Source organism: Spermophilus citellus, assembly GCF_964194105.1.
Source record: "Spermophilus citellus genome assembly, chromosome: 9".
Lineage (NCBI taxonomy): Eukaryota > Metazoa > Chordata > Mammalia > Rodentia > Sciuridae > Spermophilus > Spermophilus citellus.
Genome location: NC_138191.1, coordinates 139,062,746 through 139,088,821, shown reverse-complemented (window position 1 = coordinate 139,088,821; position 26,076 = coordinate 139,062,746). Strand labels below are relative to the sequence as shown.

Sequence of the window (26,076 nt, the reverse complement as noted above, 5' to 3'; positions counted from 1 at the left end):
TTCGGGGACCGTCGGCCAAACCCAGGAACGGGGAGGGCGCGGGCTCCGCCCGCTCCAGCCATCCTAGCCATTGCGCAACTTGGGGCGTTTGCAAAAACCACATTTGGGAGGTCTTGGCCGCTACTCGGCGGACAGACACGCCCCTGAGGACTGGGCGGGCGGTGGGCGGCAGAGCGGGAATAGGGAGCTAACCAGTGAGTGGAGGCGGGCGCCTGAGAGCGTGCGGGGCCATAAGTGGCTCTGAGAGCGCCTCCAGGGCGCAGTCGCGGTCCGGCAGGCCGCTCAGCGGCGGCGGCACTTTCCACCCGCTCCCTAGGCCTCGCCCCGCCTCAGCCCCGCCTCTCCCCGGCAGCCTGCGGGAAGCGCGCAGGCGCAGGCACGGTGGGCGTGGCCGGCCTGAGGACACGTGGGACACTAGCCTCGGGTCCCTCCGGCGCAATGCGCTCAGTGCGGGCGCGCTACCTCGTGTATTTCCAGTACTTGGGCACTGGTTTTAAGTACGTATCTCGGCCTTCCCCCGACATCCGTCACCTGGCTAGCAGGAAAGATGCGACCCGGCCGGGGAGAGCTCGCGGGGGTTAAATCCAGGGTCAGCGGGCAGACAGGGTGGCCCGGGTACAGCTTGCCCAACTTTCGGGCCCAGGAAATGCTTTGTTTGGCCTTAGGGCGGGGTGGGCAGGACGTGATGGCCTTCATCAGGTAACCCCACTCGCCTCTGTCTGCAGTGGAGTCGCGGCCGTCAGAGGCTCCCAACGTGCCATTGGAGTGCAGAACTACCTGGAGGTGAGGTCTGCCCGGCTGGGAGGGAGGCAACTCCCCGGGAGGCCCCGGTGGGAGCCTGGGGATGTGTCCCCTGCGGCTCTGGCCCTAGCTCCGCTGCCCCAAAGCTTTCTCGCAGCAGGAGGCCGCAGAGCGACTGAACTCAGTAGAGCCAGTCAGGTTCACCATCTCCAGCCGTACCGATGCGGGAGTGCACGCGCTGAGCAACACGGCACACCTGGATGTCCAGCGCCGCCCGGGCCAGCCGCCCTTCTCCCCCGAGGTGGTGGCCCAGGCCCTCAACACTCACCTGAGGCACCCAGCCATCAGGTGAGCCCCCAATCTGAGCATGGTTATCCTGTGCCCTACTCTTCCTTGACACCCGTGATCCACAGTGAGTGGAGGCTGGAAGTCCAGACTGGGCAGAACCTGGAGGTGAAGGGGCAGGCACTGAGGTGTCACCTGGATATGTGGGTGGGGTTATTCCTTGCTGAGCCTGACCTGCCGCCACAGGGTTCTGCAGGTCTTCCGGGTGCCCAGTGACTTTCATGCTCGCCATGCAGCTACCTCCAGAACCTACCTGTACCGTCTGGCCACTGGCTGTCCTGGTCCTGACCAGCTGCCTGTGTTTGAGCGAAACCTTTGCTGGGCTCTCCGAACAGAGTGAGTGTGGGTAAATGCAAGTCAGGAGGAGGGGGCTCACAAGGCCCCTTGCTGGGCCTTCCCTCCTGACTGCCTGCCTGGTGTCCTGCAGCTGTCTGGATGTACCTGCCATGCAGGAAGCTGCCCGGCACCTCCTGGGGACACATGACTTCAGTGCCTTCCAGTCGGCTGGCAGCCCGGCTGCTAGCCCAGTGCGCACACTGCGCCGAGCCTCAGTATCCCCTGGCCCCACCAGTCCCTTTGTCCTCCCCCAGGAAAACAGGTGAGGAAGAGAGCTTTGCACTGTGGTCCTACCTGGTGCCACTTGGGAGGCCACCAGGGCTAAATGCAGCTCCAGAACCTCTCCCAACAAAGACAAGGCAGCACTCCCCCACCACTGCCTGGGAGTGGGGACAGAGTATTACCCTCCTCTTGAGAACCTTTGCCTGCCCAGCAGATAGGTTTTGGCAGCCATTGAAAGGTTTCACTGGGACTAGTGGTTCCAGCCCAGCCTGGGTTCCACTGCCCTCAGCAGGCCTCCTGCAGAGGGTGGAGACAGCTGTTGACTTCTAGAACCTTCCCAGTCAAGGGCAGCCCCAAGGGAGACTTCTGCATAGTCAGGCAGGAGAGCACCAGGCCTAGGGGTTGGGTGTTGGCAGTAAGCAGGCTGTGCTCCCCCTCTGAGCAGCCCCATCCTAGTGGTCTCTCCATGTGAGGGCCCTCGGTACACTGCTGCCTCACACAGGTTGTGACTGCTTTTGATTCCTTTCCATGGGCCCCTCCTGGGGATGGGTGGTAAGTGAGGGCTAGTACTTGGAGAGCTGACAACTAGTCCCCATCCCCAACCTATCAATAAACACTCTTGTCTGAAAGCACATGGTGGGATTGGGTGGCTGGGACTGGCCTTCGGCTTGGTTATCACAGGCATCTCTGTCCTAGGAAGCTGCACTTCTGGACTCTGGAGTTCGAGAGCCAGTCCTTCCTGTACCGACAGGTGGGCTGTCCTGGGTCCTCCTGGGGTGGGCCAAGGCAGGCCCCTGTAGCAGCTTCATTCTGGGTTGCAGGTGCGAAGGATGACAGCTGTGCTAGTGGCTGTGGGGCTCGGGGTTTTGACACCCACCCAGGTGAGGGTGATTCTGGAGAGCCAAGATCCCCTGGGCAAGTACCAGGCCCACCCTGCTCCAGCCCATGGGCTGTTTCTGAAGTCAGTGCTGTATGGAGGCCTCAGGGACCTTGGTAAGAGGCAGCACCGCCCATCCAGGCTGGGTCTTCCCTCGGGGAGGGGGATCTTGAGGTCAAGATATAGAAACCTGCTGTCCAACACATAGAAACCCAGGTACCCAATGGGAAGGCTGCAGGAGGGGAGCTGGATTGGCCAAAGGATACCCAGCTGGCGAGGAGTTGCCACAGCATGGGATTCAGAGCCCTGTTTTCAGGCCCCTTGAGCAAAATCCCTGGGGTGGTGGCTCTAGGGTGACCCCCACCCCAGGCTGACCTAAAGTCTATCCACAGGTCCTGCCTCCTGCACCCTGCAGGGTCCACAGTATGGAAATGATGACCCTGGCCACAGAACCCTAGGTCTGGCTGTTGAACCTGGTCATCTTGATCAGTATACATAGCACATCCACCTCTCTTGCTTCCTTTCAATCTCAACCTCCCCAGAGTCCCTGCCACCCTGGACAACCCCCCCTCTCCTCTGCCCTGGAGGAGGCTGACACAGGTTGGGGTGCAGGAAATAGGTGTAAGCACCCAAATGTCCCTGGTTCTGCTTTTCCAGGAATACTACCCCTATCTTCCAGGGGCCTGGGAGCAAGAATAAAAGGTGAGGAGACCCCTGAGGCTTGTTTATTGACAGAGGTATCCACTTAGGCCAGCTGTATCTCTGGCCTTGTCCTAGAACAAGTTCTGCAGCCAGCCTGGCCATGGGATCTGCCCACACAGAGCACCCAGAATCCAGGAGTGGAAGCTGAGTTTCTTCTGCTGGGCACAGTGAAAGGCAGAGGTGAAAGCCTGGGTGGTCAGTGCATCAGCTGGGGGCCTGGGGGAGACCCTTCTTGAGCAGTGCCGTGAGGAAGCTCCCCAGCTCCTCATCCTACAAAAAAGGCGAGAAGGCCGTCACCCTGCTCCAGGCAGCACAGGCTGCCAAGGGAGAGAGCCCAGCTACCCTTCCCCATGGGGCACTGGCGATTCCAACCACCTACCTGGTATGTCCAAGAAACTAACAGCACCTTGGTGCCTGGGTCCTCAGAGTGGGCAGCAGCCTGGATAAGGATAGACTCCACCGTCACAGAGCCATCAGGGAGGTGCTGCACGCAGTGGTCCTTCAGGGTGCTGTGGAGAGGCACAGTGAGACCTGCCTGACCCAGGCGGAGGGGGTGGGGTGGAGAGGAAGGCCAGGCACACCTTTTGAGGTGGCTGTAGACTCGCAGGGCTGTCTCCTGTTCCTTGCGGGTGTCCTGCAGGTGCACACGGCAGGTGAAGCGCAGCTGGTGCTCGGCCAGGCCTAGCTCCTTGAGGGCTTGCTCTGAGGATACCAGCCGGAAGCTCTGTGGGGCAGGGACAGTCAGGACAAGTAGGGGTGCTACCCCCACCCTCCATCCACACACTCACACTGTCCTTCATGATCAGGGTGCCATGCAGTAGCCGGGGCTTCTTGGCCTCAGGAAGTAGCCCTGTGAGAAGAGTGTGGCTATCAACACATGTCACCCACTCACCAGCCACCCTGCCTGGTGCCCAACCTGCCCCTCATACCCTGCGCCATCTCCCGCTTCAGCAGTCCCAGAGAGATGCCCACAGGGATGCTGGGGCTCGTAGGCAGTGTCACCGTCTCACCGTTGGCTGGCATGTAGCAGCTGACCCCTGGGGGTAGAGATGGTGCAGACAGAACCTCAGTCTGAGCTGGCCAGTCCTGTCTGCACCAGTCCCAGGGGTGGGCCCTGCTTGGTGACCCTCTGCAGTGCCCTATGGCCACCTACGGAACTCCTGCTCAATCTTCTGCCGGAGAAACTCCATCTTCTTGGCCTCCCCATGCACCAGCAGCACACGCTCTGGCTCTGCCTGCCCCACCAGCTGCATGATGCCCTTGGCGTCAGCGTGGGCGCTGAACGACATGTATTCCACCTGCATCTTCACCTCCAGCTGTAGCACCAAGGTACAGATGTCAGTGCCAGGGGGCCACTGTCCCCAAGCCCATGGGCGAGGATGAAGACTCACCACCTGTCGCCCTTCCATCTCCAACTTGCGCTGCCCACTGAGAATCTTGTGGCCCACAGTGCCCTGCACACAGTAACCGGGCATAATGACCTGTAGGGCAAGGATAAGGCTCAGCCATGTGGCCACCCAGCTGCGTACACACCAGGGCTTCCACCTGGAAGTGGAATACCCCCACTGGAGGAGGCTGCTTCCACTCGGCCAGCTGCAGACCTTGGGGGACCAGGCCCAGAGCCCACCATCACGGCTGCTCAGTTCCCCAGATCTGAGCTGCCTGAGTTGGACACTGGCACCCCCACCATCAGTGACCTCAGACCAGCCTAAAGCCAGGTCCATGGGCAGCTTGGGGACAGGGTGGGTAAAGAACCATCCATCTGCCCTCTAGCCGTAGGGAGCTCCTGTGGCCACCTCTCAGGAGCTGGCCCTGGGCCCAGAGCCCTCACCATGTTCTTCTCATTTCCTGCCCACTTTCGGAAGATCTGCAGGGACTGGCCAGCATGCAGCATCCCTGGCGTGGCAAACACAACCTAAGGGATGGATGAGGGTGGTCAGGGCAATAGACTCCTTGCCCAGCCCCACCACAGGCCCCAGCTTCTGACCAGGAATCCTCTGTGCCTGACATGGGATGCTGCCCACAGGGTCTAACCATGGGGCCTGGGTTGTCAGCAAATGCCCGGTCGAAGGCTTTGATATGCTTGAATTCAAACATATTCCTCTGAACAAAGGTCTTCCGAATCTTCTGGTTGGTCCAGGTGATGAAGAGCTTGTAGTAGTGGTTGGCCTTCTCCGTCAAGCCCGTGGAGAAGTAGATGGGCACTTTCAGGTTCATGCGTTCCCTGTGGGCCCACCGACCTGGTTAGTGGTCACTGCCAGGGTCAGCCTGGGCCATGTCACTCATGCCCTTCACCTCACAGCTTGGCCAGAGTCGAGGAACTGAGCTCCCAGCTCTCTCCACCCCAATGGCCATAAGGCCAGTACCAGCAGCCTGTGTCCTATAACACGCAGTGTCCCAGAGCTTGTGTGGCAAGTTTAGAGCTGGACTAGAGACCCTGAGACCAGCTACCAATGATGTTGATGATGCTGGCCTGCAGGTACATGGCCAGCTCCACCCACCAACACTGAGCAGGGCCATGTCGCTGGCACCCTAACCATGGGGCTCCAACAGTGGTCTGTGCTGCCTTGACTTTTCAGGCCACCTCCCACCCAGGCTGTGCACAGGCCATGTGCCCCCCGCTACCTTCAGGCCAGGAGTAGTCCTCTCTGCACCTACCAGAAGGTCTCCAGCAAGATGCAGAGCTCCTGAGCACGGCCCAGTGCAAACACAGGGATCAGCACCTGAGGGAGGTGAGGCCAACTCAGGTGGAGCCCCTGGCCATGCCACCCACACCCAGCATAGCAGGTGATAACTTGCTCATTGTGCCTATCTTTGTGAGACTGTGCTGGCTGATTTCAGTGGTCAAAGGCAGTGTCCAGTCAGAGGCATGGCCCAGGCCCCCACCCTGCACACAGCCTGGTTCCCAGCCACGAGTAGACAGCAGGGGCCATGGGAAGCTCTGGATAGCCCTTCATCCAATCTGAAGCCGGGGAGCTGCCATCTCCTAAGGAAGGTTCTTCAGGGTTTTTCTCCTCGTGCTAAATAAGCAGCACCCCACCACCACCCCCCAAGACCTGACACACATCAGGGTGGCAGGGCCTGCATAGCTGGGTGGGGCTGGCTTCCATCCCAGAGCAGACACAGCTACCTTCCCGCCACGCTCCACGGTCTCGTGGACTTTCTTCAGGAAGTCTCGCTCGCGGCAGCGCTTGGAGTCCCGGATGGTTGTGGCATAGGTGGACTCCGTGATGAGCAGGTTGGGACGGCACTTGTCAATCCAAGCAGCACTATAATGGGTGGGTGTGGCTGGTAGTGGACTGTCCCAGCCCCACTCACAGCCACCTTCCTGAACCACTCTGCCAGCAGCCTGCCCCTCTCCTAGATCCAGTTGTACGTCACGGGTAGCACCCTCAGAAGGGCTGGTAGAGGCCCCAGCCTAGACCTGTGCCTTCCTGCCTCTGGGTTCCCAAGGTTAGGAAAAGGTTACGAAACTTGTTGGGGACACCAATGCGCTGACCGCTCAGGTGCCCAGCACCATCACACCACAGGTCTCTAGTCCAGAAGGAACCCACAGGATGAAGCACAGAGGCCTACTTACCCCAAGTGGCGGTCCGGGGTCATGTTATAATCACCCTGGCAAAGAAGGCAACAGTGAGGAGGGTCTCCCTACCCCAGGCAGCCTTGCTGAACCACAGGCCCCTCCACTGACCGTGTAGACCACAGACTCTGAGCCCACTTTGATCTGGAACATGGCCGCCCCCAGCACATGGCCCGCGTAGTAGGCCTTGATCTCTAGCTCATCATCCACCTGCAGAGAGAGCAGAGGGTTGAGCTTGGGCCTACAGGTGCAGGGCAGGTGCAGCTGAAGTCAGCATCTCCCAAGTCTCCCACCAACTCCATCCCTCATGCAAAAGCCACCACAGGAGGTGAGGCAAGCTGGAGAGCAACAGAGGTGGCAGTTTAAAGCCTGCAAAGTTCCTAGACACTGTTCCAGACAACATGGCTTTAGGTGTCCTCTCAGCTCCCAAGAAGGGGATTCTCCAGGCCTGTGTGGCACAATACATGCTGACCACTCAGGTGCCCAGTACCACACCACAGGCTCTGGTCCTGAGGAACCCCACAGACCCTTACCTCCACAGAGAGAAAGAGGCAAGACTGAGAATAGAGGCAAAGTCCAAGAAACTACACAAGAGTGAAGATTCTAATAACCTAAATGAATTCAGTAGGTGAATTTACCAACACATTGAAGAAAACCAGGGCTGGGGTTACGGCCCAGTGGTAGAGCACTTGCCTAGCACATGTGAGGCACTGGGTTCGATTCTCCGTACCACATTAAAAAATAAATAAAAATTTAAAAATGAACAAATTTATTAAAAACAAAACAAAAACAATGGGCTAAACTTTGAGGGTGAAACAGCATGAAGCACAAGACAGAAGGATAGAGGAGACAGAAGACACCCCAAGGGCTGAGAAATCAGCACGCAGGCCACAGCACAGCCAGGACCGACACGAGAACAGCAGACAGAGGTGTGCTGGAGTGTGGGACGAGAGACTGTTAGCCTGGTCTTTCCTCATGAGGGTGGCCCTGCAGGAGCCTCAGAGGACAGGACCATGGCAGCAGTAGAGGAGGGACATTCCTGTGCTGCAAGCTGCAGTCCTGCAATCAGAGCCCACAGGGGTGGCCCCAGACAGCTACCCAGGCCTTCCTTCTATTAAAATGGGTCCTTCTGGGCTGGGGTTGTGGCTCAGTGGTAGAGCGCTTCCCTGGCAGGTAAAAGGCCCTGGGTTCAATCCTCCTCAGCACCACATAAAAATAAATAAAAAAACAAAGGTCCAACTACAACTAAAAAATTTAAAAATTTAAAAGGGTGGGGGGGGCTTTTGAACACAGACCTTTCTTTCCCAGACTCAGAAAGAGAATCCCAAGTAGGGTGCAAGAATCCAGTCTCTAAAATCCCAGCGGACCAGCCTTGCAGTGGTGGGAACGTTCCCATTCCTCATGAGCATACCTGGCCCCGTGCACTCCAGGAGGTCAGGGTCCTACCACATGGATGAAACTCAGGCTCAGAGAATGGTGGGGCTGGAGAACCCAGCATGGCCTTTGCCTGCCATTCATCTCAGCAGGAAGACCGGAGGACAGGACAAGAATCACTGGACTGTCAAAACGTGTCCTCCCGGGCTGGGGATGTGGCTCAAGCGGTAGCGCGCTCGCCTGGCATGCGTGCGGCCCGGGTTCGATCCTCAGCACCACATACAAAGATGTTGTGTCCGCCAAAACTAAAAAATAAATACTAAAATTAAAAAAAAAAAAAAAAAAAAGTGTCCTCCCATGGGGCTGAGGCTCAGTAGTAATGAACCTGCCTCGCACGTGTGAGGCACTGGGTTCGATTCTCAGCACCACATATAAATAAAGTCTTAAAAAAAAAAAAAAAAAAAAAAAAGCACCCTCCCAGTCAAAGTTGCCTCCTTTGGCCTGGGTTTTGCGTGTGAGCCCTGAAAACAAGAGGGGTCACAGAAGGGGTGTGTGATGCTGGAGGTGCCACATGGGTGTCTGCACGCCGCCCTCCTTCCTGATTCCTCAGTATTACTTAAGGAACTCTCGGGGACAAGGCTGCCCATTTCCCATTAAGTCTGCTGTGAAGGGTCACCTCACTTCCAAGGTGACCACCCATCAGGGAGCGGACTTTAACACCAGCTTTGCTGCAGGAGCTCACAAGGCAGGTCCAGATGTGCAGCTGGAGATGTAGGATGTCAGCTCTGCTGGGCCACTAGCACCTCTTTGGCCACAATGACTGGCCACCAGGTAGGTCACTGCTTTGCCCATCTGCCCTGCAGTGGCATCCAGGACACACCTTAGCAGGTGGAAAACGTCCCTAGCATATGTCTTACTGGCCTTGCCTCACTGGTTTCTGCTGGCCCAGTTCCCTATGCCATGGTGCCCATGTCAACCAGTACCATCCAGGATCAGATACTGACATGACCAGGTCACCAGCTGAATGACCTCACCTGACCCACACCCTGTGGGCACATTCTACTTTGGAGAAAACAACTATAGAGATCTGCAAATGGAAGACAGAACCACAGTATATCTATGGGCTGAGACAGATTCGCCAGTCTCTCGACTACTCCAATACACAAGAGCTTTCCCAGCTCTCCCCCAGTCTGAGGAGTAAAAGTCTGTACTGTACAGTGAGAAAAGAGTCCTTCAAGAACGAGGAGGCTGCGCCAGGGCGGGGGCTAAGCAGTAGAGCACTCGCCTAGCATGTGTGAGGCCCTGGGTTGGATCCTCAGCACCTCATAAAAACAAATAATAAAAGAATTGTGTCCACCTACAACTAAAGATAGATATTATTAAAAGAAAAAAAAAAAAAAGAATGAGGAGGCTGGGGTTGTGGCTCAGTGGTAGAACAATTGCCTATTATGTGTGAGATACTGGGCTTGATCCTCAGTACCACATTAAAAAAATTATTAAAAAAAAAAAAGGGGGGCTGGGGATATGGCTCAAGCGGTAGCGCACTCGCCTTGCATGCGTGCGGCCCGGGTTCGATCCTCAGCACCACATACCAACAAAGATGTTGTGTCCGCTGAGAACTAAAAAATAAATATTAAAAAAATTCTCTCTCTCACTCTCTCTTTAAAAAAAAAAGGAGGGCTGGGGTTGTGGCTCAGCGGTAGAGCGCTTGCCTTGCATGTGTGAGACCCTGGGTTCGAGCCTCAGCACCACATAAAAATAAATAAACAAAATAAAGGTACTGTGTCCATTTATAAATAAAAAAAATATTTATAAAAAAAAAGGATGAGGGGGGGCTGGGATTGTGGCTCAGTGGTAGGACAATTGCCTATTATGTGTGAGATACTAGGCTCGATCCTCAGTACCACTTTAAAAAAAAATTATTAAAAAAAAAAGGAGGGGGCTGGGGTTGTGGCTCAGCGGTAGAGCGCTCGTCTCGCACATACAAGACCCTGGATTCAATCCTCAGCACCACATAAAAATGAATATGTGAAATAAAGGTATTGTGGAGGAGGGGGCTGGGGATGTGGCTCAGAGGTAGAGTGCTCACCTAGCATCCGTGAGGCACTGGGTTCAATCCTCAGCACCACATAAAAATAAATAAAGGTATAGTGCCAACCTATAACTAAAAGAAATAAATATTAAAAACAAAAATAGGGGAGGGGAGGGGAGGAGAAGGGGGATAGTAGAGAATAGGATAGACAGCAGAATACATCAGTCACTAGAATGGCAATATGTAAATCAATGGAAGTGTAACTGATGTGATACAGCAATCTGTATACGGGGTAAAAATGGGAGTTCATAACCCACTTGAATCAAACTGTGAAATATGATATATTAAGAACTATGTAATGTTTTGAACGACCAACAATAAAAAAAAATTTAAAAAAATTTAAAAAATAAAAACAAAAATAAAAGGAGGAGGATCAGGAATACCTGGAAAGAAAAAATTCAAGAAAACAATGAGAGTAAAATAAATCCATTTGCAGACAAATTTTTTTTTTTTTAAGAGAGAGTGAGAGAGGAGAGAGAGAGAATTTTTTTTTTAATATTTATTTTTTAGTTCTCGGCGGACACAACATCTTTGTTGGTATGTGGTGCTGAGGATCGAACCCGGGCCGCACGCATGCCAGGCGAGCGCGCTACCGCTTGAGCCACATCCCCAGCCCTGCAGACAAATATAAATCAAAGGAATTCATCCACACTGGTATTCTTTAGGCAGAAGGTAAATTATCCAGACCAAAAGGTGAAAACTGGCGAGAAGCAGTGGTACACACAGGTAATCCCAGCAACTCAGGAGGGTGAGACAGGAGGACTACCAATTTGTGGCCAGCTTCAATAACTTAGGGAGACCCTGTCTCGAAATTAAAAAGGAAGTGGGGAGTGGCTCAGTGGTTAAGCACCCCTGAGTTTAATCCCTGATATGGATGGATGGATGGATGGATAGATAGATAGATAGATAGATAGGGCTGGGGGTGCAGCTAAGTGGTACAACGCTTGTCTATCATGAGTGAGGCCATGGGTTTAATCCCCAGAGCACAGCTAGAAAGAAAGAAAGAAAGAAAGAGGAAAAATGCCAGGTGTAGTGGCACACACCTGTGATCCCAGTGGGTCAGGAGACTGAGGCAGTAGGATTGTAGATTCAAAGCCAGCCTCAGCAACTCAGTGAGGCCCTAAGCAAGTCAGTTACCCTGTTAATAAATAAAATATAAAAAGGGGCTGGGGATGTGGCTCAGTGGTTAAGTACCTCTGGGTTCAATGCCTGGTACCATAAAAAAGAAAGAAAAGAAAAGAAAAGGGAAAAAAGTGGAGTGGTAGGTGGCATAACTATATTACCAGGATCTCAGATAAGATCTCAAGATAAGAAACATTTAAGGTAAATCATACCCTTTATATTGACCAAATAGTCAATCAGAATAAAATGATCCAAAATGTGTAGGCACCTAGTAATGTAATTTCAAAATGTATAAAGCAAAACCCAGAGGCTCTTAAGAAACAGCAAATCCACAATCTTTGTGAACAGCTTTGTTCAAGCTGACTTGTTACTCACCTGTTTAAAACCCTCACTCCCTCTTTCACCCTCACTCCTCATAGCTCGATCTAGGGCACCCATCAGGGCTTGCCTATCCCGAGGGCTGGTCTCTGCCCCACACCTAGCAACACGCCAGGAGACCAGGCGACAGGCTGTGGGTAGAACTCAGAGTCAGAGCCCTTGCCTAGGATCTGCAAAGCCCTAAGTTTAGCCCCAGTAACAAAAACAAAACAGACTCCCTGAGTGTCTGATAGACCACATGTGTCCTTTATCTCCGTGCGCTCAGACAGTACAAGTGTCCTGAGGCAGAAGGTGGCAGATGGTCTCTTTAGTGTCACCTGAACAAAAGCCTCCTGTCACACAAGTGCACTCCCCCAGGCTACATGCCAAATCTGGGTCACCTGCCCACTGCTGCCTCCTGGTGGTCCTACAGGCCTGGGGTGATTGGAGTCCAAAGCCACTGGACCTCACAGACTGTATGCAGGAGGAGCCCTAGAGAGCACTGTGCCAGCCTGGGCACTTGGGGACCCTGACCTGAACTGTCTGGTGCAAGTGGACAGCTACCACCTTCTTCATGCAGTCTTTGATCATCTGGGAGGTAAAGAAGTTGGCCTCGCCTTTCTTGTCCACGGCAATCTTGCGGTAGTCCTCCAGCAGGATTGGGCAGATGGCCTGGGTGGGATGGGTCATGTAGATGGGTCCATCATAGCCCACCATCTCGCTGAAGTAGGGGAGTGCTCCACAGTGGTCCAGGTGGAAGTGGCTGGAAGGACAGGCACCAGTTGGCCTGGGATCACCCTCTCTCAGCCACCCCACTCCAGTTCTGGGCTCATGGGTCACTCCACTCATTCACTGAAGACACCCTCCTGATTACTGAAGTCAATGATAACAAATACAAGAACCGCTATCTTCCCAAATGTGCAGCCTGAACACTCAGAGCAGGAAACAAATCGGTAACTAAAACACGTCTTAGCTATAGACGTGCTCTGCACAGAAACAAGGCAGCTGAGGGGGATGGCATCATAGGAGGGGAGAGCTGTTGTCTCTACCCCAGGGTAGGCAAGCAGCCCATGACCATGTCCCAAACCACAGACATCCAAGCAGCCGAGGACCCAGCTTCCCAACATAGGGTGCTTCAGCCCAAAGGACTCCTCTGGCCACTGAGAGACAGTACCAGAATGCTGAGGCAATCAGGCAAGGCCACTCAGAGGAGGTGGTGACAGCAGGGATGGAGGGGATAGAGCCTGAGGGTGAGAGCAGGGAGGGGGAAGGCAAAGTTGCCTCCCCTGAATCAGCCTGTCAAGCTGGGGAGGTGACAGGTGGCTAGCAAGACCACGAACCTAGAGCGAAGTGTTAGGATCAGGGTCAGGAATGAGAACAATCAGTGGGCTTAATGTTCCAGAGACAGCAAAAGAACGGGACCAAGGCTGGGGTGGGGGAGAAAGAGCAAGGAGATGGGGTGTGTGACCAGTGAAACAGGACAGAACCAACCTGAGGACCCAATCTCTGCTACCCAGTCAGGGCCTGAAGAGCAGCCTGGGATGAAGGTGAAGCCTACCATCTCAGCACTGCCCTCCCCCACTCAGCTTCTTAGGGCACTTACCAGGCTCTAGTCCACACACTTGGGGACACAGTCAGCAAGGACAATTAGCATGGAGTGCCCCTAGTTCTGAGGGGCTGACCACCACCCTGAGTGCCACACAGGAAACCTGGGGCAGGACTCCATGACACAGTCAGTAGGCAACACAGCACACCTGTAGCCTCTGTGGGTGGGGAGGAGAAGGGTCTAAAGGAAGCCGACCTGATGATCACACAGTCCAGGAAGTCAGTCAGCCGGCCATTCTGGGTGATGTAGGAGAAGTCAGGAAAGCGCCTCTGAGGAGAAACCATGGGAGAGGTGAGGACACAGCAGGCCACCCCAGTCTCCAGGAATGGGGGCATACAGCCGGCACCCCAGGAATAGCATACACCCAGCTGATAGCGTCAACCACTGGCTGCTCACAGCTGCCTGGAAGGACAAGCTGCTGGCTAAAGTCACCACCAACCTCACTACCCAGCACCTCCTCAAGCCCAGCCTACAGAAACCCAGCAGGAACCAGGGAGCCTCAACCCACCCTGAATGGGTACAGCTGGCCAGGCATTCTCACTGCTGCCCACTTGCCCTCTCACTCCAAGACCCAGGGATCGTATTACCGACAACTACAAGGAGCAACTGAGAGATGGACCCTCCCTCCGGGCACCTGCATTCAGGACTCACATCATCATTGAAGCCCATGTGCATCCCGCAGTCCAGCATGACATTCTTGCCCGCGATGGAGACCAGGATGCAGCTGCGGCCCACATCCTGCCCAGCCCCTGCTCAAGAGAAAGGGCAGGTGATAGGTATGGCCATACCTCCTCCTTCTGCCCCCAAATTCCCTCTTTCACTGCTGCAAGTGCTGCCTGCACTGTCACCTCCCAGACTCTGCAGAGCTGAGCTGGGGCACTGGACCCCAAGGCCACTGTATAGGCAGAGCATGGGCTGAGAAGACAGCCACCTCCACTTGCAGGCAAGAGAAATACACAGGGAGGGGACGAAATGCTGAGCTACTAGCCTAGGGTCAAAGTGCCCTCTTCCACCAAGCTTCCCCTCAATTCTCAAAGTTGGGGGCAACCCCAATGGAGGATGCCCAAGCACTGGCTGTGGTCCTAGCTCCAATAACAGGCAAACCACTGCTCTGTGGGTCTCACTGCTGCTCCCAAGTTCCAGAGCTTGACAGGGCCATTTGTGGGCACTTAGCCAAGCTGTGAACTGAGGTCTTCTCTTTTGGGACTCATTGGGGGGTCCAGGGTGCCTTATGGTGGTACTGCTACAGAAAGACACCCAGGTGGCCTCAAGTCACTCACAGGGATACAGCCCTGAATGTCCAGCAATAGCCGACAACTATGGCTACAGCAGGAACAACCCAACCCAGGCAGTGGGAATGCTGTGCCACACCACTGCATCCCTAGCTCTTGCCAACCATGGTCCCACTCATTCTTCTGACTTCCAAGAGACCCCACCAGCTTCTGCAGTCTAAGGCCTTGGCCAGATGGAAACACACCTGACCCTATGTGGCCATCTGTCACTTCCTCTGGAGCCTGGAAGCTACAAACAGAGGAACACAGCCCAAGCCTCAATGGGGATCTGAGGACACCGAATAGTCTGGTTTCCACCTTGAATCCTACACATCTGCTTTTGCCATCTACCTGAACCAACCATCTGGCAGCATCATACACATCAAGTTGACCTGGCCATGACCCATCAGCCTGCTGGTTTCAGGCAGGCATGGCAGGGGTCTTGGGTTGTCTTGCAGACAAGAGCCCCAGAGGAGAGGGTCCCAGCTGTCTCTTCCCTACTGCACCTCTAGACTTGAGGCCAAGTCAAGTCCAGAGACCCTCCAGATGTTTATGGGAGGGGAAAGGGAAGGACCTGGGGTCATGGAAGCACCCATGAGCACACAGCCACAAAGTACAGGGCCAGGTTTGGTTATCTGAATTCCAACACTAGTTCTTAGGCACTGGCAGTTCTTCCAAAGCTCCGGAACCATGGCTGGAAAGACTCTGGAGAACACGACTTCCCAGCAGGGGGTGAGTGGGTAGGAAGATGGAAAGACAGCTGTGCAAAGGCCCTACAGTGGAGTAACCTGGGGAGACTATCTGGCCAAGGTGATCTGGAATCCTGAGCAGGACATCCAAATGGAAAGATCCTCCAGACACTCTGTTCAGGGAAGGAAGCAAGTTCTAGGGCCACAAATAGCATATGTGCACAAAGAAAGCCAGAGATATTGAGACAGTTTCTGGGACTCTGGATTTCAAGACTTCAAGAAGAGCTGGAGTTGTGGCTCAGTGGTAGAGTGCTTGCCTTGTATGCATGAGGCATTGGGTTCAGTTCTCAGCACCATATAAAAATAAATAAACAAAATAAAGGTATTTTGGGGCTGGGGATGTGGCTCAAGTGGTAGCGCGCTCGCCTGGCATGCGTGCCACCCAGGTTCGATCCTCAGCACCACATACAAACAAAGATGTTGTGTCCACCGAAAAACTAAAAAAATAAATAAATATTTTAAAAAATTCTCTCTCTCTTAAAAAAATAAAGGTATTTGTCCATCTACAACTAAAATAAATAAATAAATATACATATATACATATACATATATATATAAAAGACTTCAAGAAGTGTGAATCTATACTTTTTTTCCCAAAAGTGAAGCTATTTTTTTTTTTAACGTTGCAGAGACTGGCAAGACAGGATGCTACTGAAGGTTGGTTGGGGGTAACCTTGGCATGAGCAGCAGAGGGTGGAGGTGGGACACAGCCAGAGAGAGGAATCAAACGGTGGAGGTAGAGGGGAGCTGAGGAAGCAGAGGTGGGCACAGAGGGTGTTCAAGCAGCAGTTCACGTGCAGGGAGGGGTCAGCACGCTGATGGAGGCACCCATAGCCATGATGTAGACCCTGTGGCTGGACTTAAACCCACTGCCCGGCTAGACACAAAAACAGCACCTCCGCAGGACCCACTGTACCTGCTAGCCACCTAACCCCAGGTGGTCTCATGCTGGTTTCAGTGCTAAGGAGCCTGAGTATGGTAACTGAGCCCCCTTGAAGTCACAGCAAGCTCTGGAGCCAAGACCAACCCCAAAACTTTTGGACCTCGAGCCAGGAAGAGGAGGCGAGGAGGCCCCGGCTCTGACCTGCCCCTACTCCTGCCCCGCGCCGCCTGCACACAGTCTCCCAGTGGGTACAGCGCAGGCGGCCCGCGGGGGCAAAGGCGCCCGGCCCTCAGAGTGCGCAGACTCAGGGCAAAATGCCGCACGTCCTCGGCGGCTCCGACTCACCCAAGGGAGTCACTCTGATCTCAGGCATCCTGCGCTCGCGGCGGGCCCTCAGCCCAGATCCTCCGTGCTCGGCTTACAGGAAGCGCCAGGGACGCGCCACCCAACTAGCCGCGGCGACGCACTGCGCAGGTGCCACCACGGCGCCAACTTCCGGTCTGCTCGCCGGAAACGCGGGCTGGTGCGTGGAATCCGGATTGGACGGGTGGCAACCAATCAGAGTGCACAGGAAGGGCAAGGAGGCGGGGCGAGGAGGGGCGGGGCCGCGCTCGCCACACCTGCCCAACCGCAGGTTAGGAGAGGTGAGGCAGCCTCCCAACTGGTGAGAACTGGCGCGGGGGAGGCGGGGCGAGCGAGGAGCCGGCTCCCCAGCCGCTCCTTCGCCGCGCCCCGCCGCGCAGATCTGCGGCCTTGGTCCACCCTCCCCGCCATCCGGATTCTGCCGCGCCCTAAGTCCCGCAGCAGGAGCAGAGACCCGCCAGCCCGGTGCCCGCTAGACTGCTAGGTGAGACTTGCAGGCGGTCAGCCTGGCCCGCAGGCCAGGCTGGGAGTGCCAGAGCGGACGTGCTGATGGACGTCCAGTCCGCCCTCCTGCCGCGCCCTATCTTCCCCGGGGGAGGCTCAGAGGTACTTCAGGGAACTGGCAGGCTGCCGGCTCCCGGCTGCACAGACACTGCCCTTCCTGTTCCCACCCCTCCGGGGACAGCGCTGAGAGGCCCCTGGCAGTCCTTCCGCTGGCTCGGGTTCTGGGCAGGAAGGCTAGACCCCGAAAGATATTGGGTGGCCAAGAAGGAACCCCTGGAGTCTTGGAGGCATCTGCTCAGTGAACAGCACTAGGCCCTGAGAGAGGGGAGGACCCCGAAGCCATGGTCCTGAGGCCCAGGCTCTGCAGCCCTCCACACCTGAAGACACGGTGAGCCCATCTGCTCGGGCTCCACCCTTACCCAGCAGGCAGCCCAACCCGTGGAACCGGCTGGTTCTCCACCCGCACTGGCTCACAGGAGGCGGGGGCAGCCTGGGCCGTGGGAAGGGCAGAGAGTGCAGAGTGTTCTCCTCAGAGCTGAAGGACTTTGTGAGTGGAAGACAGAACCTGTGTGGAGATCCAGCTGTCCTGTCCTGTCGGGCTCTCAGGTAGGGAAGCCAGACAGGGCTCCCAGCATCAAGGGGCACAGGAACCTCCAGCCCCTAGTGGGGTGAGTGTTCATCCTGGACATAGGTGAGCCGCAGTCAGGTACCCAGAGCCCATTAAGCACTCCCACAGGTTTGCCATGAGCCCCAGGCCCTTGGGGCACCCAGGAAGGTGGGTGCCGGGGTGATTGGAGGCAGACCAAGGTGTGGGCACTGGGATGTCTGTGGAGTGACCTCAGAGACACAAGCAGAATCCAGAGCCTGTTCCCACCTTGAGAACTTGATCCTGGACCATTTCCAGAATGTTCCCTGGAGTGTTCCTTTGGGGAGGGCCTGTGGCAGTCTTCTGAATGTGGTAAGACCTTTAGCCGAGCCACCCTTCTGTATGAAATGTATCTAGGTCCAACAGCAGGAGGAAAGATGGGTGTCCACCTGTGCAGCAGATGCTGGCCCCACAGCCTGTACCCTGGCCTTAGAGTACAGCCACAAGCAAGGAAGAGAAGTCTGCCCAGCCACCCTCCCACCTGCTCTGGCACTCCTATCTCTGTCTTCCACAGTATCTGTCTCCTCATCTACTGTGTCAGAAGTGCCTACTGACTCAGAGTCCGTGTTTCTATTAGGATCTAAACTCCTCCTCAGAATGTTGCCTTCACAGGGGGCTTCAGGTGCAACCATGCTGAGGTAGTGCCTGTCTCTCAGAAGGATTTCCCCACTGTGAAACAGGAATTTTAGGGAAAGAAATCAAAACAAATAAGCAGGAAGCCTTGACAGAGGGGCCTGCTGCAAACAGGAGGCAGCTGGGGGTCCTCAGGTCATGGGCTGACCTGAGTCAGTGGCATGAATGACAAGGAGGAGCCAGGGCCAAGTCTGTGGGTATGGGGTCTGTGAGAGAGCCTGTGGCTCCGGGGAGGGGGCACTCAGCGTAAGAGAATGGGGCTTCGTCAGGGGCAGACAGTTGCAGGACCCCAGCTATTTCAACTGTTCCTCCATCCTCCCACCTCCCTGAAATAAATGAGCTACAGAGAGAGCTGACCCAGCAGAGGACCCACAAGCTCTGTGTGGAACTGTTTTAGTTTGTGTTAGAAAATGGATGGCTTGGAGGCGGAGTTCAACCTGAAGGTTGTGCTGGTCAGCTTCCAGCAATGTCTCAGCGAGGAGGAAGAAGTACTGTTGGACCACTACATCGCCGGCTGGAAGGGGCTGGTCAGGTGCGTGCACAGGGCACCTTCCTACAGAGGTCCCCAGGATGGCAGCTTTCCCTGACGGAATCCACTTGCCAGGGCACAGAGCAGGCATGCTGGTAGGCTGTTCTCTGCCAGTCTTCTCGCCCCTGCCTCTGGGCCAACATGTGCCCACAGTCTGAGGGTGGTGTCCCTGGAACAGGTTGGGTACTCTGGGTTTGGGTGAGACCACAACTTCTGTCTTTGCTGCACAGGTTTCTGAATAGCCTAGGCACCATCTTCTCCTTCATCTCAAAGGATGTGGTCTCCAAGCTGCAGATTATGGAGCGTCTACGCAGCAGCCCCCAACATGAGCACTACATGAGCCTGCAGTCCATGGTGGCCTACGAGGTGGGCAATAAGCTGGTGGACCTCGATCGCCGCTCCCGCCACCCAACCTCAGGCTGCCGGACCTTGCTGCGCCTGCACCGAGCTCTGCGCTGGTTACAACTGTTCCTGGAGGGCCTGCGCACCAGCCCTGAGGACGCGCGCACCTCCGCACTCTGTACCGACTCCTACAATGCCTCTCTGGCCGCCTACCACCCCTGGATTGTGCGCCAGGCAGTCACCGTGGCCTTCTGCACCCTGCCCACACGCAAGATCTTCCTTGAGGCCATGAACGTGGGGTCCCCGGAGCAGGCTGTGGAGATGCTGGGCGAAGCCCTGCCCTTCATCGAGCATGTGTACGAAGTCTCCCAGAAAGTCTATGCAGAACACTCCCTGTTGGACTTGCCATAGTGGCCACTCCCAGGCTGGGTGGGCTTCCCCTGCTGGAGAGCTGGACTTGGGCAGCCAGGGCCCATGCACTCCACAACAAAGCTTTCTGGGTGCCACCCTCACCCCTGCAGGCTGAGCTTATTGAGAGCCATCAGCTGACAGGAAGGCAGGCAGCTGGCCTAGGAGAGGTGGCACAAGCCCTCCTCTTGGCCCAGAATGAGACCCTCCTCAGTTACAAGAGTGCTCAGTCGAGCCTCACTGAGGTGTGGAGACTGGAGGTGGTGGGGGCGCATAATCCTGCATGAGCAACAGCCTGGTGACTGCCCTACTGCTATGTGTGGATTCTGTGAAATGGTGTGAGGACACAGGTCCCTGGGCACCAAGGCTCTGTGCTGCTCCAGCCAGTATGCCCAGCCCACATGTATACTTCCCATGCTTGTCCTAGGCCAGGCCTCGGACACAGCAGGCCAAGCTGCCCGAGTCCTCTCCATACCCTGGCTGGCTATCCCGAGGCAGAATGAGAACCTTGGGCAGGGTCTGGGCACTGAGGACTCTCCCAGGCCTTTACCTGCCTCCTGTTAGCCTGTCTGCCTGCTGAGCAAACTGGAGCCTTCATGTCCTTGGCACTGGCACCTGGAAGCTAAAGTCTTGAGCAGAAAGACCTTCCCAGCTATCTAAATAGCTCCTGCAAGGGGGGCTTGAGCTCCCCCGAGGGACCCAGAGATACCATTGCAGGCCACCCCTGCATGGCCCAACACCACTGGGTGGAGCCAGGCATTCCCTCTGCCCCTGCTCTGCTGCCTTTCCCCACAGTGCTCAGGAGATGGGGGGTGCCCAGACTAGGAGGGGGCTGGACCCCCTTAACTAGCTGACAGTTATCAGATGGCCACACCGTCCAGCCATCATGCAATGCTTAGGGGCCTGGTCACCCCCAATGCTCTTCACCAACCCACAGGGACAGTGTTCTCAGTGCAGCAGATGTGCGTGAATGCAGCTTCCAGGGTGTGCTTGGCCCTTTGGAAAGTGATATGTGTGATACTGTCCAACATAATAAACAATGCTCATGGGACTAGTTATGGCATTCCACGGTGGGGTGTTGGGTACTCCAGGTGCCTGGTTACTTTGGGGATGACCATGGAGGTAATCTGCAAGGGCATGGAGGAGCCTGACTCCAGACAGGCCTTAGGCATGTGCTCCCAACCCCAAGAACTCAAAAGGCTTTTTTGACCATGAGCACACAAGGCATGCCCAGGGCAGAAGCCGGCTCTGTGATGCTGCTTGTGCTTGTTCTGAAGGCTTTATCTTGGTTCCTCACCATGAAGACCAAATCATCCCCATTTTATAGGGAGAAATCTGACACCCAGGGTCACCTACACGAGAGGCTGGGTAGGAAGGACAGGCCTGAAGCTACACAGTTTGGAAGAGAAAGGTCTTCCCAGGCCAGGGCCAAATGTAGGTGGGGACTGCTCTTTGCCAGGACAGCCAGCTGGACAGGAAGAGGATGCACACTGGGCACGGTCCTCTTGGCACTCCCCACAAGGTCAGGGTCCACTTGGGACTGGCCAGAGAGCAAGGCTGCAGGTGCATTGTGTGTGTGGTGCCCACGTGTGCACTCTGGGCCCCTTGCCATGCAACAGTGAAGAGGCACTGGCTGGCTCCACCTCCCATCAGTCTGTGCTGGGCCCAGTGGAGCCCAGTCTCCCCCAGCTCCTCCCAGTGCTCCTCCCAGGGGCTTCGCAGACTGGGGCTGAGAAGAGGCCCAGGGTGCCTACAGCTGTTCCAGCCCATTTGGTTATGACCTTTCCTCCCTCATTTGCATGAATCTGTCCCCAGAGGGGTTACCTACATATCAGTCAAGGTGAGAGTACCTGGGCCAGGAGTTAGCTGAGTGGGGCGTAGTAGGAATAGGGTTCTCACAGCTTGCAGGGATCAGATCCCCAACAGAGGAAAGGCCAGATCCTCAAGGGGTCCGTCCTGCTCCTGCACAGCCTCCACCCCAAGACCCATTTCACACCCCAGTGGTATGGCAGAGGACTGGCTGTCTCCCAGCTGGTCTGTAGGCCTGGCAAGGCCATCCCTGCAGCCTCCTAACTACTGACAGTGCTGCTTGAATCGGAAGCCAGGACTCCCAGAGCTAGAGAGAACCCCCCAGGATATGGCACCTCTTGCCTCTCTCCCAGTCACTTGAGACCCCAGGGCCCTAGACACCTCCTCTCTTCTAGTCTGGCAGGTGACTCCAGGAATGGGGGTGATGAGGGTCTTGGTATAAGCAGGATACAGGCCTCAGCTGCCTGCCAGGTCACCGTTGGCCAGAGAGCCCAGTGGTGATGTCGCGGTAAGTTCAGGAGCACAAACCTTCAAGGCCTGGATCACGACATTCCTGGGGGCCCTGGAGGATTGGCAGGTGGGCGTGGTGCTGGTTTTGCTAAACAAATCTTTTACCTCCCCCTGGGCTTTACATCTGGGGCTCCTGTCTGGCACACCCATTTGTCCTTGCTGGAAGTAACTGCCTACCATGCCAGGCCTGGCTGTGCTAGGCCTCCTCCTGGCAGCTCTCCTGGGCCTGGGGACAGGGACCTCCTTGTGCCTGTCACGGCAACTCAGGATGCAAGGAGACTACATGCTGGGTGGGCTTTTTCCCCTGGGCTCAGATGAGGAGGCCCGCCTCCACCACAGGACACGGCCCAGTGGCATTGTGTGCACCAGGTATGAAGGTGGGCAGCTGGGGCAGAGGGAGGGTGTGTGCCCAGGTCTGTGGTGCTCCCAGGAAGGGATGAGGTGCAGCCACCTGCAGCCCTGTGTGGCTTCAGGTTCTCATCCCTTGGCCTGTTCCTGGCGATGGCCGTGAAGATGGCTGTGGAGGAGATCAACAACAGTTCTAACCTGCTGCCCGGGCTGCACCTGGGCTATGACCTCTTCGACACATGCTCAGAGCCCATGGTCACTATGAAGCCCAGCCTCATGTTCCTGGCAGAGGCAGGCAATAGCAGCATTGCTGCCTACTGCAACTACACGCAGTACCAGCCCCGCGTGCTGGCAGTCATCGGGCCCCATTCGTCAGAGCTGGCCCTCATCACGGGCAAGTTCTTCAGCTTCTTCCTTATGCCACAGGTGGGCCTGCCGCTCCTGTGTCCCCCATGGGCCCTGCCTGAGGGAGCCCTCATGCCAAGGGTCTCTTGGTCACCACAGGTCAGTTACGGGGCCAGCATGGACCGACTGAGCAACCGAGACACGTTCCCGTCCTTCTTCCGCACGGTGCCCAGTGACCGGGTGCAGCTGGAGGCCATAGTCAAGCTGCTGCAGAAATTTGAGTGGAACTGGGTGGCTGCCTTGGGCAGTAACGATGAGTACGGCCGGGAGGGCCTGAGCATCTTCTCAGGCTTGGCCAACGCACAGAACATCTGCATTGCACACGAGGGCCTGGTGCCACTCCTTGGCGCTGACACCCTGAAGCTGGATAAGGTGCTGGACGTGCTGCACCAGGTGAACCAGAGCAACGTGCAGGTGGTGGTGCTGTTTGCTTCCTCCCAGGCTGCCCACACCCTTTTGCGCTACAGTATCTACCACAACCTCTCGCCAAAGGTGTGGGTGGCCAGTGAGGCCTGGCTGACCTCAGACTTGGTCATGACACTGCCTGGCATTGCCCAGGTGGGCACTGTGCTTGGCTTTCTGCAGCGGGGTGTCCAGCTGCCCGAATTCTCCCAGTATGTGGAGATGCACCTAGCGTTGGCCTCTGACCCAGCCTTCTGTGCCTCTCTGGATGATAAACCAGACCTGGAGGAGCACGTGGTAGGGCCACGCTGCCCCCAGTGTGACCACATTACCCTGCGGAACCTGTCGACAGGGCTGCTGCAGAACCTGTCGGCTGGGCAGCTGCACCACCAGATTTTCGCCACCTATGCAGCCGTGTACAGTGTGGCTCAGGCACTCCACAACACGCTGCAGTGCAGCCCCACGAGCTGCCCTGCACGGGAGCCTGTGCGACCCTGGCAGGTGAGGATAGGGCTCCAGGGTTCAGTGCTGGCCCCTTACTGGACAGGGCCAACACCCATCTTAGCTGGAGGTAGCTGATGGGTCAGCCCCGCTTCCCTACCCCATCCCCCAGCTCCTGGAGAACATGTACAACATGAGCTTCCGTGCTCGAGGCCTGGCACTGCAGTTCGACTCCAAGGGGAACGTGGACATGGAGTACGACCTGAAGATGTGGGTATGGCAGAAGCCGACACCCAGGCTGCACACTGTGGGCACCTTCAATGGCAGCCTTTGGCTCCAGCCCTCACAGATGCACTGGCACATGCCAGGCAACCAGGTGAGCATGAAGCACCCAGGTCCCCACCACGGTGGTGCCCCAGGGCCAGGCCGGTCTCGGGAACGGGGAGTCTCTGGGTCTCCAGGTGCCCGTGGGTGGAGCCAGACGCTGCATCCCCACACCCAGGTGCCTGCATCCCAGTGCTCTCGGCAGTGTGAAGAGGGCCAAGTCCGCCGCGTGAAGGGCTTCCACTCCTGCTGCTACGACTGCGTGGACTGCAAGGCAGGCAACTACCGGCAGAGCCTCGGTGAGCTGCCCTGGTGAGGTCTGCACGGCTCAGAGCCTGGGGAGAGTCCTGAAAGCCCTGGCTCCATGGCAGGGCCAGGCTGGGGAGCCTGTGATCCCAGTACCAGCCCCCAGCACCCTCTCTCCTACCCTCCCACAGATGACTTCGTCTGCACCCCCTGTGGCCAGGACCAGTGGTCCCCAGAACGGAGTACACGCTGTTTTCCCCGCAGGCCCAGGTTCCTGGCATGGGGGGAGCCAACTGTGCTCCTGCTGCTCCTGCTGCTCAGCCTGGTGCTGGGCCTGACACTGGCTGCTCTAGGTCTCTTTGTCTGCCACTGGAACAGCCCACTGGTTCAGGCCTCAGGTGGGCCACTGGCCTGTTTTGGCCTGGCTTGCCTGGGACTCGTCTGCCTCAGTGTCCTCCTGTTTCCAGGCCGGCCAGGCCCAGCCAGGTGCCTTGCCCAGCAGCCACTGGCACACCTCCCACTCACTGGCTGCCTGAGCACACTCTTCCTAAAGGCAGCAGAGACCTTTGTGGAATCAGAACTGCCACCAAATTGGGCGACCCGGCTGCATGGCTGCCTGCGGGGTCCCTGGGCCTGGCTGGTGGTGCTTCTGGCCATACTGACAGAAGCAGTGCTGTGTGCCTGGTACCTGGTGGCTTTCACACCAGAGGTGATGACAGACTGGAGGGTGCTGCCCACCGAGGCACTGGTGCACTGCCACATGCGCTCCTGGGTCAGCCTGGGCCTGGTGCACATCACCAATGCCTCGCTGGCCTTCCTCTGCTTTCTGGGCACCTTCCTGGTGCAGAGCCAGCCTGGCCGCTACAACCATGCCCGCGGCCTCACCTTTGCCATGCTAGCCTACTTCATCACCTGGGTCTCCTTCGTGCCCCTCCTGACCAATGTGCAGGTGGTCTACCAGCCTGCTGTGCAGATGGGTGCCATCCTCCTCTGTGCCCTGGGCATCCTAGCTGCCTTCCACCTACCAAAATGCTACCTGCTCCTGTGGTGGCCCAGGCTCAACACCCCTGAGTTCTTCCTGGGGGCAGGTCCTGGGGATGCCAGGGACAGGAGCAGGAGTGGGAGTAGGGAGGGGCCTCAGGGAAACGAGGGACCCTTAACCCCACACCCTCATACCTAGTGACTCCAGCCCTAGTAGAGATACCCCCAAACCCAGCAGCCCCCCAGACTGTGCCCCCACAAAGGCCCTCAAGCTCTGGATTCTGACCCCAAGTGTCTGCAAACCTTGAGCCCACTGTGATGCCGAGGCCCGTACCAAGTGGGAGAGGACCTGTGACCCCACATGCAAGCCTTGTCCCTGACTCTGCCAACCCAGGTCTGACCAGGAGGCTTGGGCCCACCGTCCTGGGAGGTGGTCCACAGAGGGTGCCCTAAGACCTGCAGCCACACCGTGAACTCTGCAAAGCCCTTTCCAGTCACCAGTAGCCAGGTAGCGTATTGCTCACCTGGCTGCATCCAGCCTGGGGCCTCCACCTAGCCCCCTGCAGGTGTTAAAGGAGTGGAAGGTGGGCATGAGCACATGACCAGGGCAGGATGGGAGGGCCAGCAGGGCAGAGGGCTGCTCAGGGAAGAGAGGGTCTCCTTTCTCCTTGGCCTACCCAAGCCAGCACCATGGACAGAGCCCAGGCAGAGGTGGGGGTCAGCACCATGGCCAGCGCTGGCCACTGGGACCCCTGAAGCCAGGAGCCAGCACCAAGGACAGAAAACTGCTGCCAGGACCCCTGCTGCCATCCAGCACCAGGGACAGAGCCTCACAGACAGAGGAGCCGGAGGACAGCAGCTGTCCAGGACCTCGGGTCAGAGACCAGGGACAGCTCCAGGCTGGGCCCTGCATCCTGCCGAAGCCCAG

General features: G+C 56.7%; 4 protein-coding genes across 11 annotated transcripts; 3 read left to right on the top strand and 1 right to left on the bottom strand.

Annotated features, from left to right (window-relative positions):
* The first annotated feature begins 12 nt into the window (after positions 1-12).
* On the top strand, positions 13-3,234 carry PUSL1 (pseudouridine synthase like 1). 3 transcript variants are annotated; one of them, XM_081305473.1, is made up of 8 exons: positions 13-497; positions 666-783; positions 902-1,089; positions 1,273-1,422; positions 1,514-1,684; positions 2,341-2,395; positions 2,466-2,637; positions 2,914-3,234. In XM_081305473.1, the coding sequence occupies exons 1-8, from the start codon at positions 439-441 to the stop codon at positions 3,018-3,020; spliced, it is 1,020 nt and encodes a 339-aa protein (XP_081161599.1). In that variant the 5' UTR covers positions 13-438; the 3' UTR covers positions 3,021-3,234. The 3 variants fall into 3 exon arrangements, with proteins under 3 accessions (XP_081161599.1, XP_081161600.1, XP_081161601.1); XM_081305474.1 differs by having other exon boundaries at positions 292-497; positions 726-783; XM_081305475.1 differs by lacking the exon at positions 2,466-2,637 and having other exon boundaries at positions 292-497.
* INTS11 (integrator complex subunit 11) lies at positions 3,231-16,750 on the bottom strand. 2 transcript variants are annotated; one of them, XM_081305471.1, is made up of 17 exons: positions 16,603-16,750; positions 14,006-14,103; positions 13,550-13,623; positions 12,283-12,511; positions 6,915-7,013; positions 6,804-6,838; positions 6,354-6,492; positions 5,882-5,946; positions 5,258-5,447; positions 5,055-5,138; positions 4,615-4,704; positions 4,377-4,539; positions 4,153-4,260; positions 4,012-4,073; positions 3,805-3,947; positions 3,603-3,732; positions 3,231-3,493 (listed from the first exon to the last, which is right to left on the bottom strand). In XM_081305471.1, the coding sequence occupies exons 1-17, from the start codon at positions 16,628-16,630 to the stop codon at positions 3,428-3,430; spliced, it is 1,803 nt and encodes a 600-aa protein (XP_081161597.1). In that variant the 5' UTR covers positions 16,631-16,750; the 3' UTR covers positions 3,231-3,427. The 2 variants fall into 2 exon arrangements, with proteins under 2 accessions (XP_081161597.1, XP_081161598.1); XM_081305472.1 differs by lacking the exons at positions 14,006-14,103; positions 16,603-16,750 and having other exon boundaries at positions 13,503-13,623.
* Positions 16,751-16,855: 105 nt separating this feature from the next.
* Positions 16,856-20,612, top strand: CPTP (ceramide-1-phosphate transfer protein). Of its 5 annotated transcripts, none has more exons than XM_081305480.1 (3): positions 16,856-17,104; positions 18,801-18,935; positions 19,163-20,612. In XM_081305480.1, the coding sequence occupies exons 2-3, from the start codon at positions 18,814-18,816 to the stop codon at positions 19,683-19,685; spliced, it is 645 nt and encodes a 214-aa protein (XP_081161606.1). In that variant the 5' UTR covers positions 16,856-17,104; positions 18,801-18,813; the 3' UTR covers positions 19,686-20,612. The 5 variants fall into 5 exon arrangements, with proteins under 5 accessions (XP_081161606.1, XP_081161605.1, XP_081161602.1 ...); XM_081305479.1 differs by having other exon boundaries at positions 16,857-17,104; positions 18,128-18,935; XM_081305476.1 differs by having other exon boundaries at positions 16,857-17,730.
* Positions 20,613-21,969: 1,357 nt separating this feature from the next.
* TAS1R3 (taste 1 receptor member 3) lies at positions 21,970-25,436 on the top strand. Its single transcript, XM_081305209.1, has 6 exons — positions 21,970-22,370; positions 22,475-22,775; positions 22,854-23,657; positions 23,770-23,973; positions 24,100-24,220; positions 24,359-25,436. The coding sequence occupies exons 1-6, from the start codon at positions 22,180-22,182 to the stop codon at positions 25,345-25,347; spliced, it is 2,610 nt and encodes an 869-aa protein (XP_081161335.1). The 5' UTR covers positions 21,970-22,179; the 3' UTR covers positions 25,348-25,436.
* The last annotated feature ends 640 nt before the right edge of the window (positions 25,437-26,076 follow it).

What these genes read in the sequence shown, in the direction of transcription:
- PUSL1 (XM_081305473.1), top strand. Translation starts at nt 439, where the DNA reads ATGCGCTCAGTGCGGGCGCGCTACCTCGTGTATTTCCAGTACTTGGGC. An exon ending in GAGTGCAGAACTACCTGGAG is followed by an intron (nt 784 to 901) that starts GTGAGGTCTGCC and finishes TTCTCGCAGCAG; the next exon opens with GAGGCCGCAGAGCGACTGAA. An exon ending in CTGAGGCACCCAGCCATCAG is followed by an intron (nt 1,090 to 1,272) that starts GTGAGCCCCCAA and finishes CTGCCGCCACAG; the next exon opens with GGTTCTGCAGGTCTTCCGGG.
- INTS11 (XM_081305471.1), bottom strand. Translation starts at nt 16,630, where the DNA reads ATGCCTGAGATCAGAGTGACTCCCTTGG. An exon ending in AGATGGAAGGGCGACAGGTG is followed by an intron (nt 4,540 to 4,614) that starts GTGAGTCTTCAT and finishes TTGGTGCTACAG; the next exon opens with CTGGAGGTGAAGATGCAGGT. An exon ending in GAAGCGGGAGATGGCGCAGG is followed by an intron (nt 4,074 to 4,152) that starts GTATGAGGGGCA and finishes CTCTTCTCACAG; the next exon opens with GGCTACTTCCTGAGGCCAAG.
- CPTP (XM_081305480.1), top strand. Translation starts at nt 18,814, where the DNA reads ATGGATGGCTTGGAGGCGGAGTTCAACCTGAAGGTTGTGCTGGTCAGC. An exon ending in GGCTGGAAGGGGCTGGTCAG is followed by an intron (nt 18,936 to 19,162) that starts GTGCGTGCACAG and finishes TTTGCTGCACAG; the next exon opens with GTTTCTGAATAGCCTAGGCA.
- TAS1R3 (XM_081305209.1), top strand. Translation starts at nt 22,180, where the DNA reads ATGCCAGGCCTGGCTGTGCTAGGCCTCCTCCTGGCAGCTCTCCTGGGC. An exon ending in AGTGGCATTGTGTGCACCAG is followed by an intron (nt 22,371 to 22,474) that starts GTATGAAGGTGG and finishes GTGTGGCTTCAG; the next exon opens with GTTCTCATCCCTTGGCCTGT. An exon ending in GGCACATGCCAGGCAACCAG is followed by an intron (nt 23,974 to 24,099) that starts GTGAGCATGAAG and finishes CCCCACACCCAG; the next exon opens with GTGCCTGCATCCCAGTGCTC.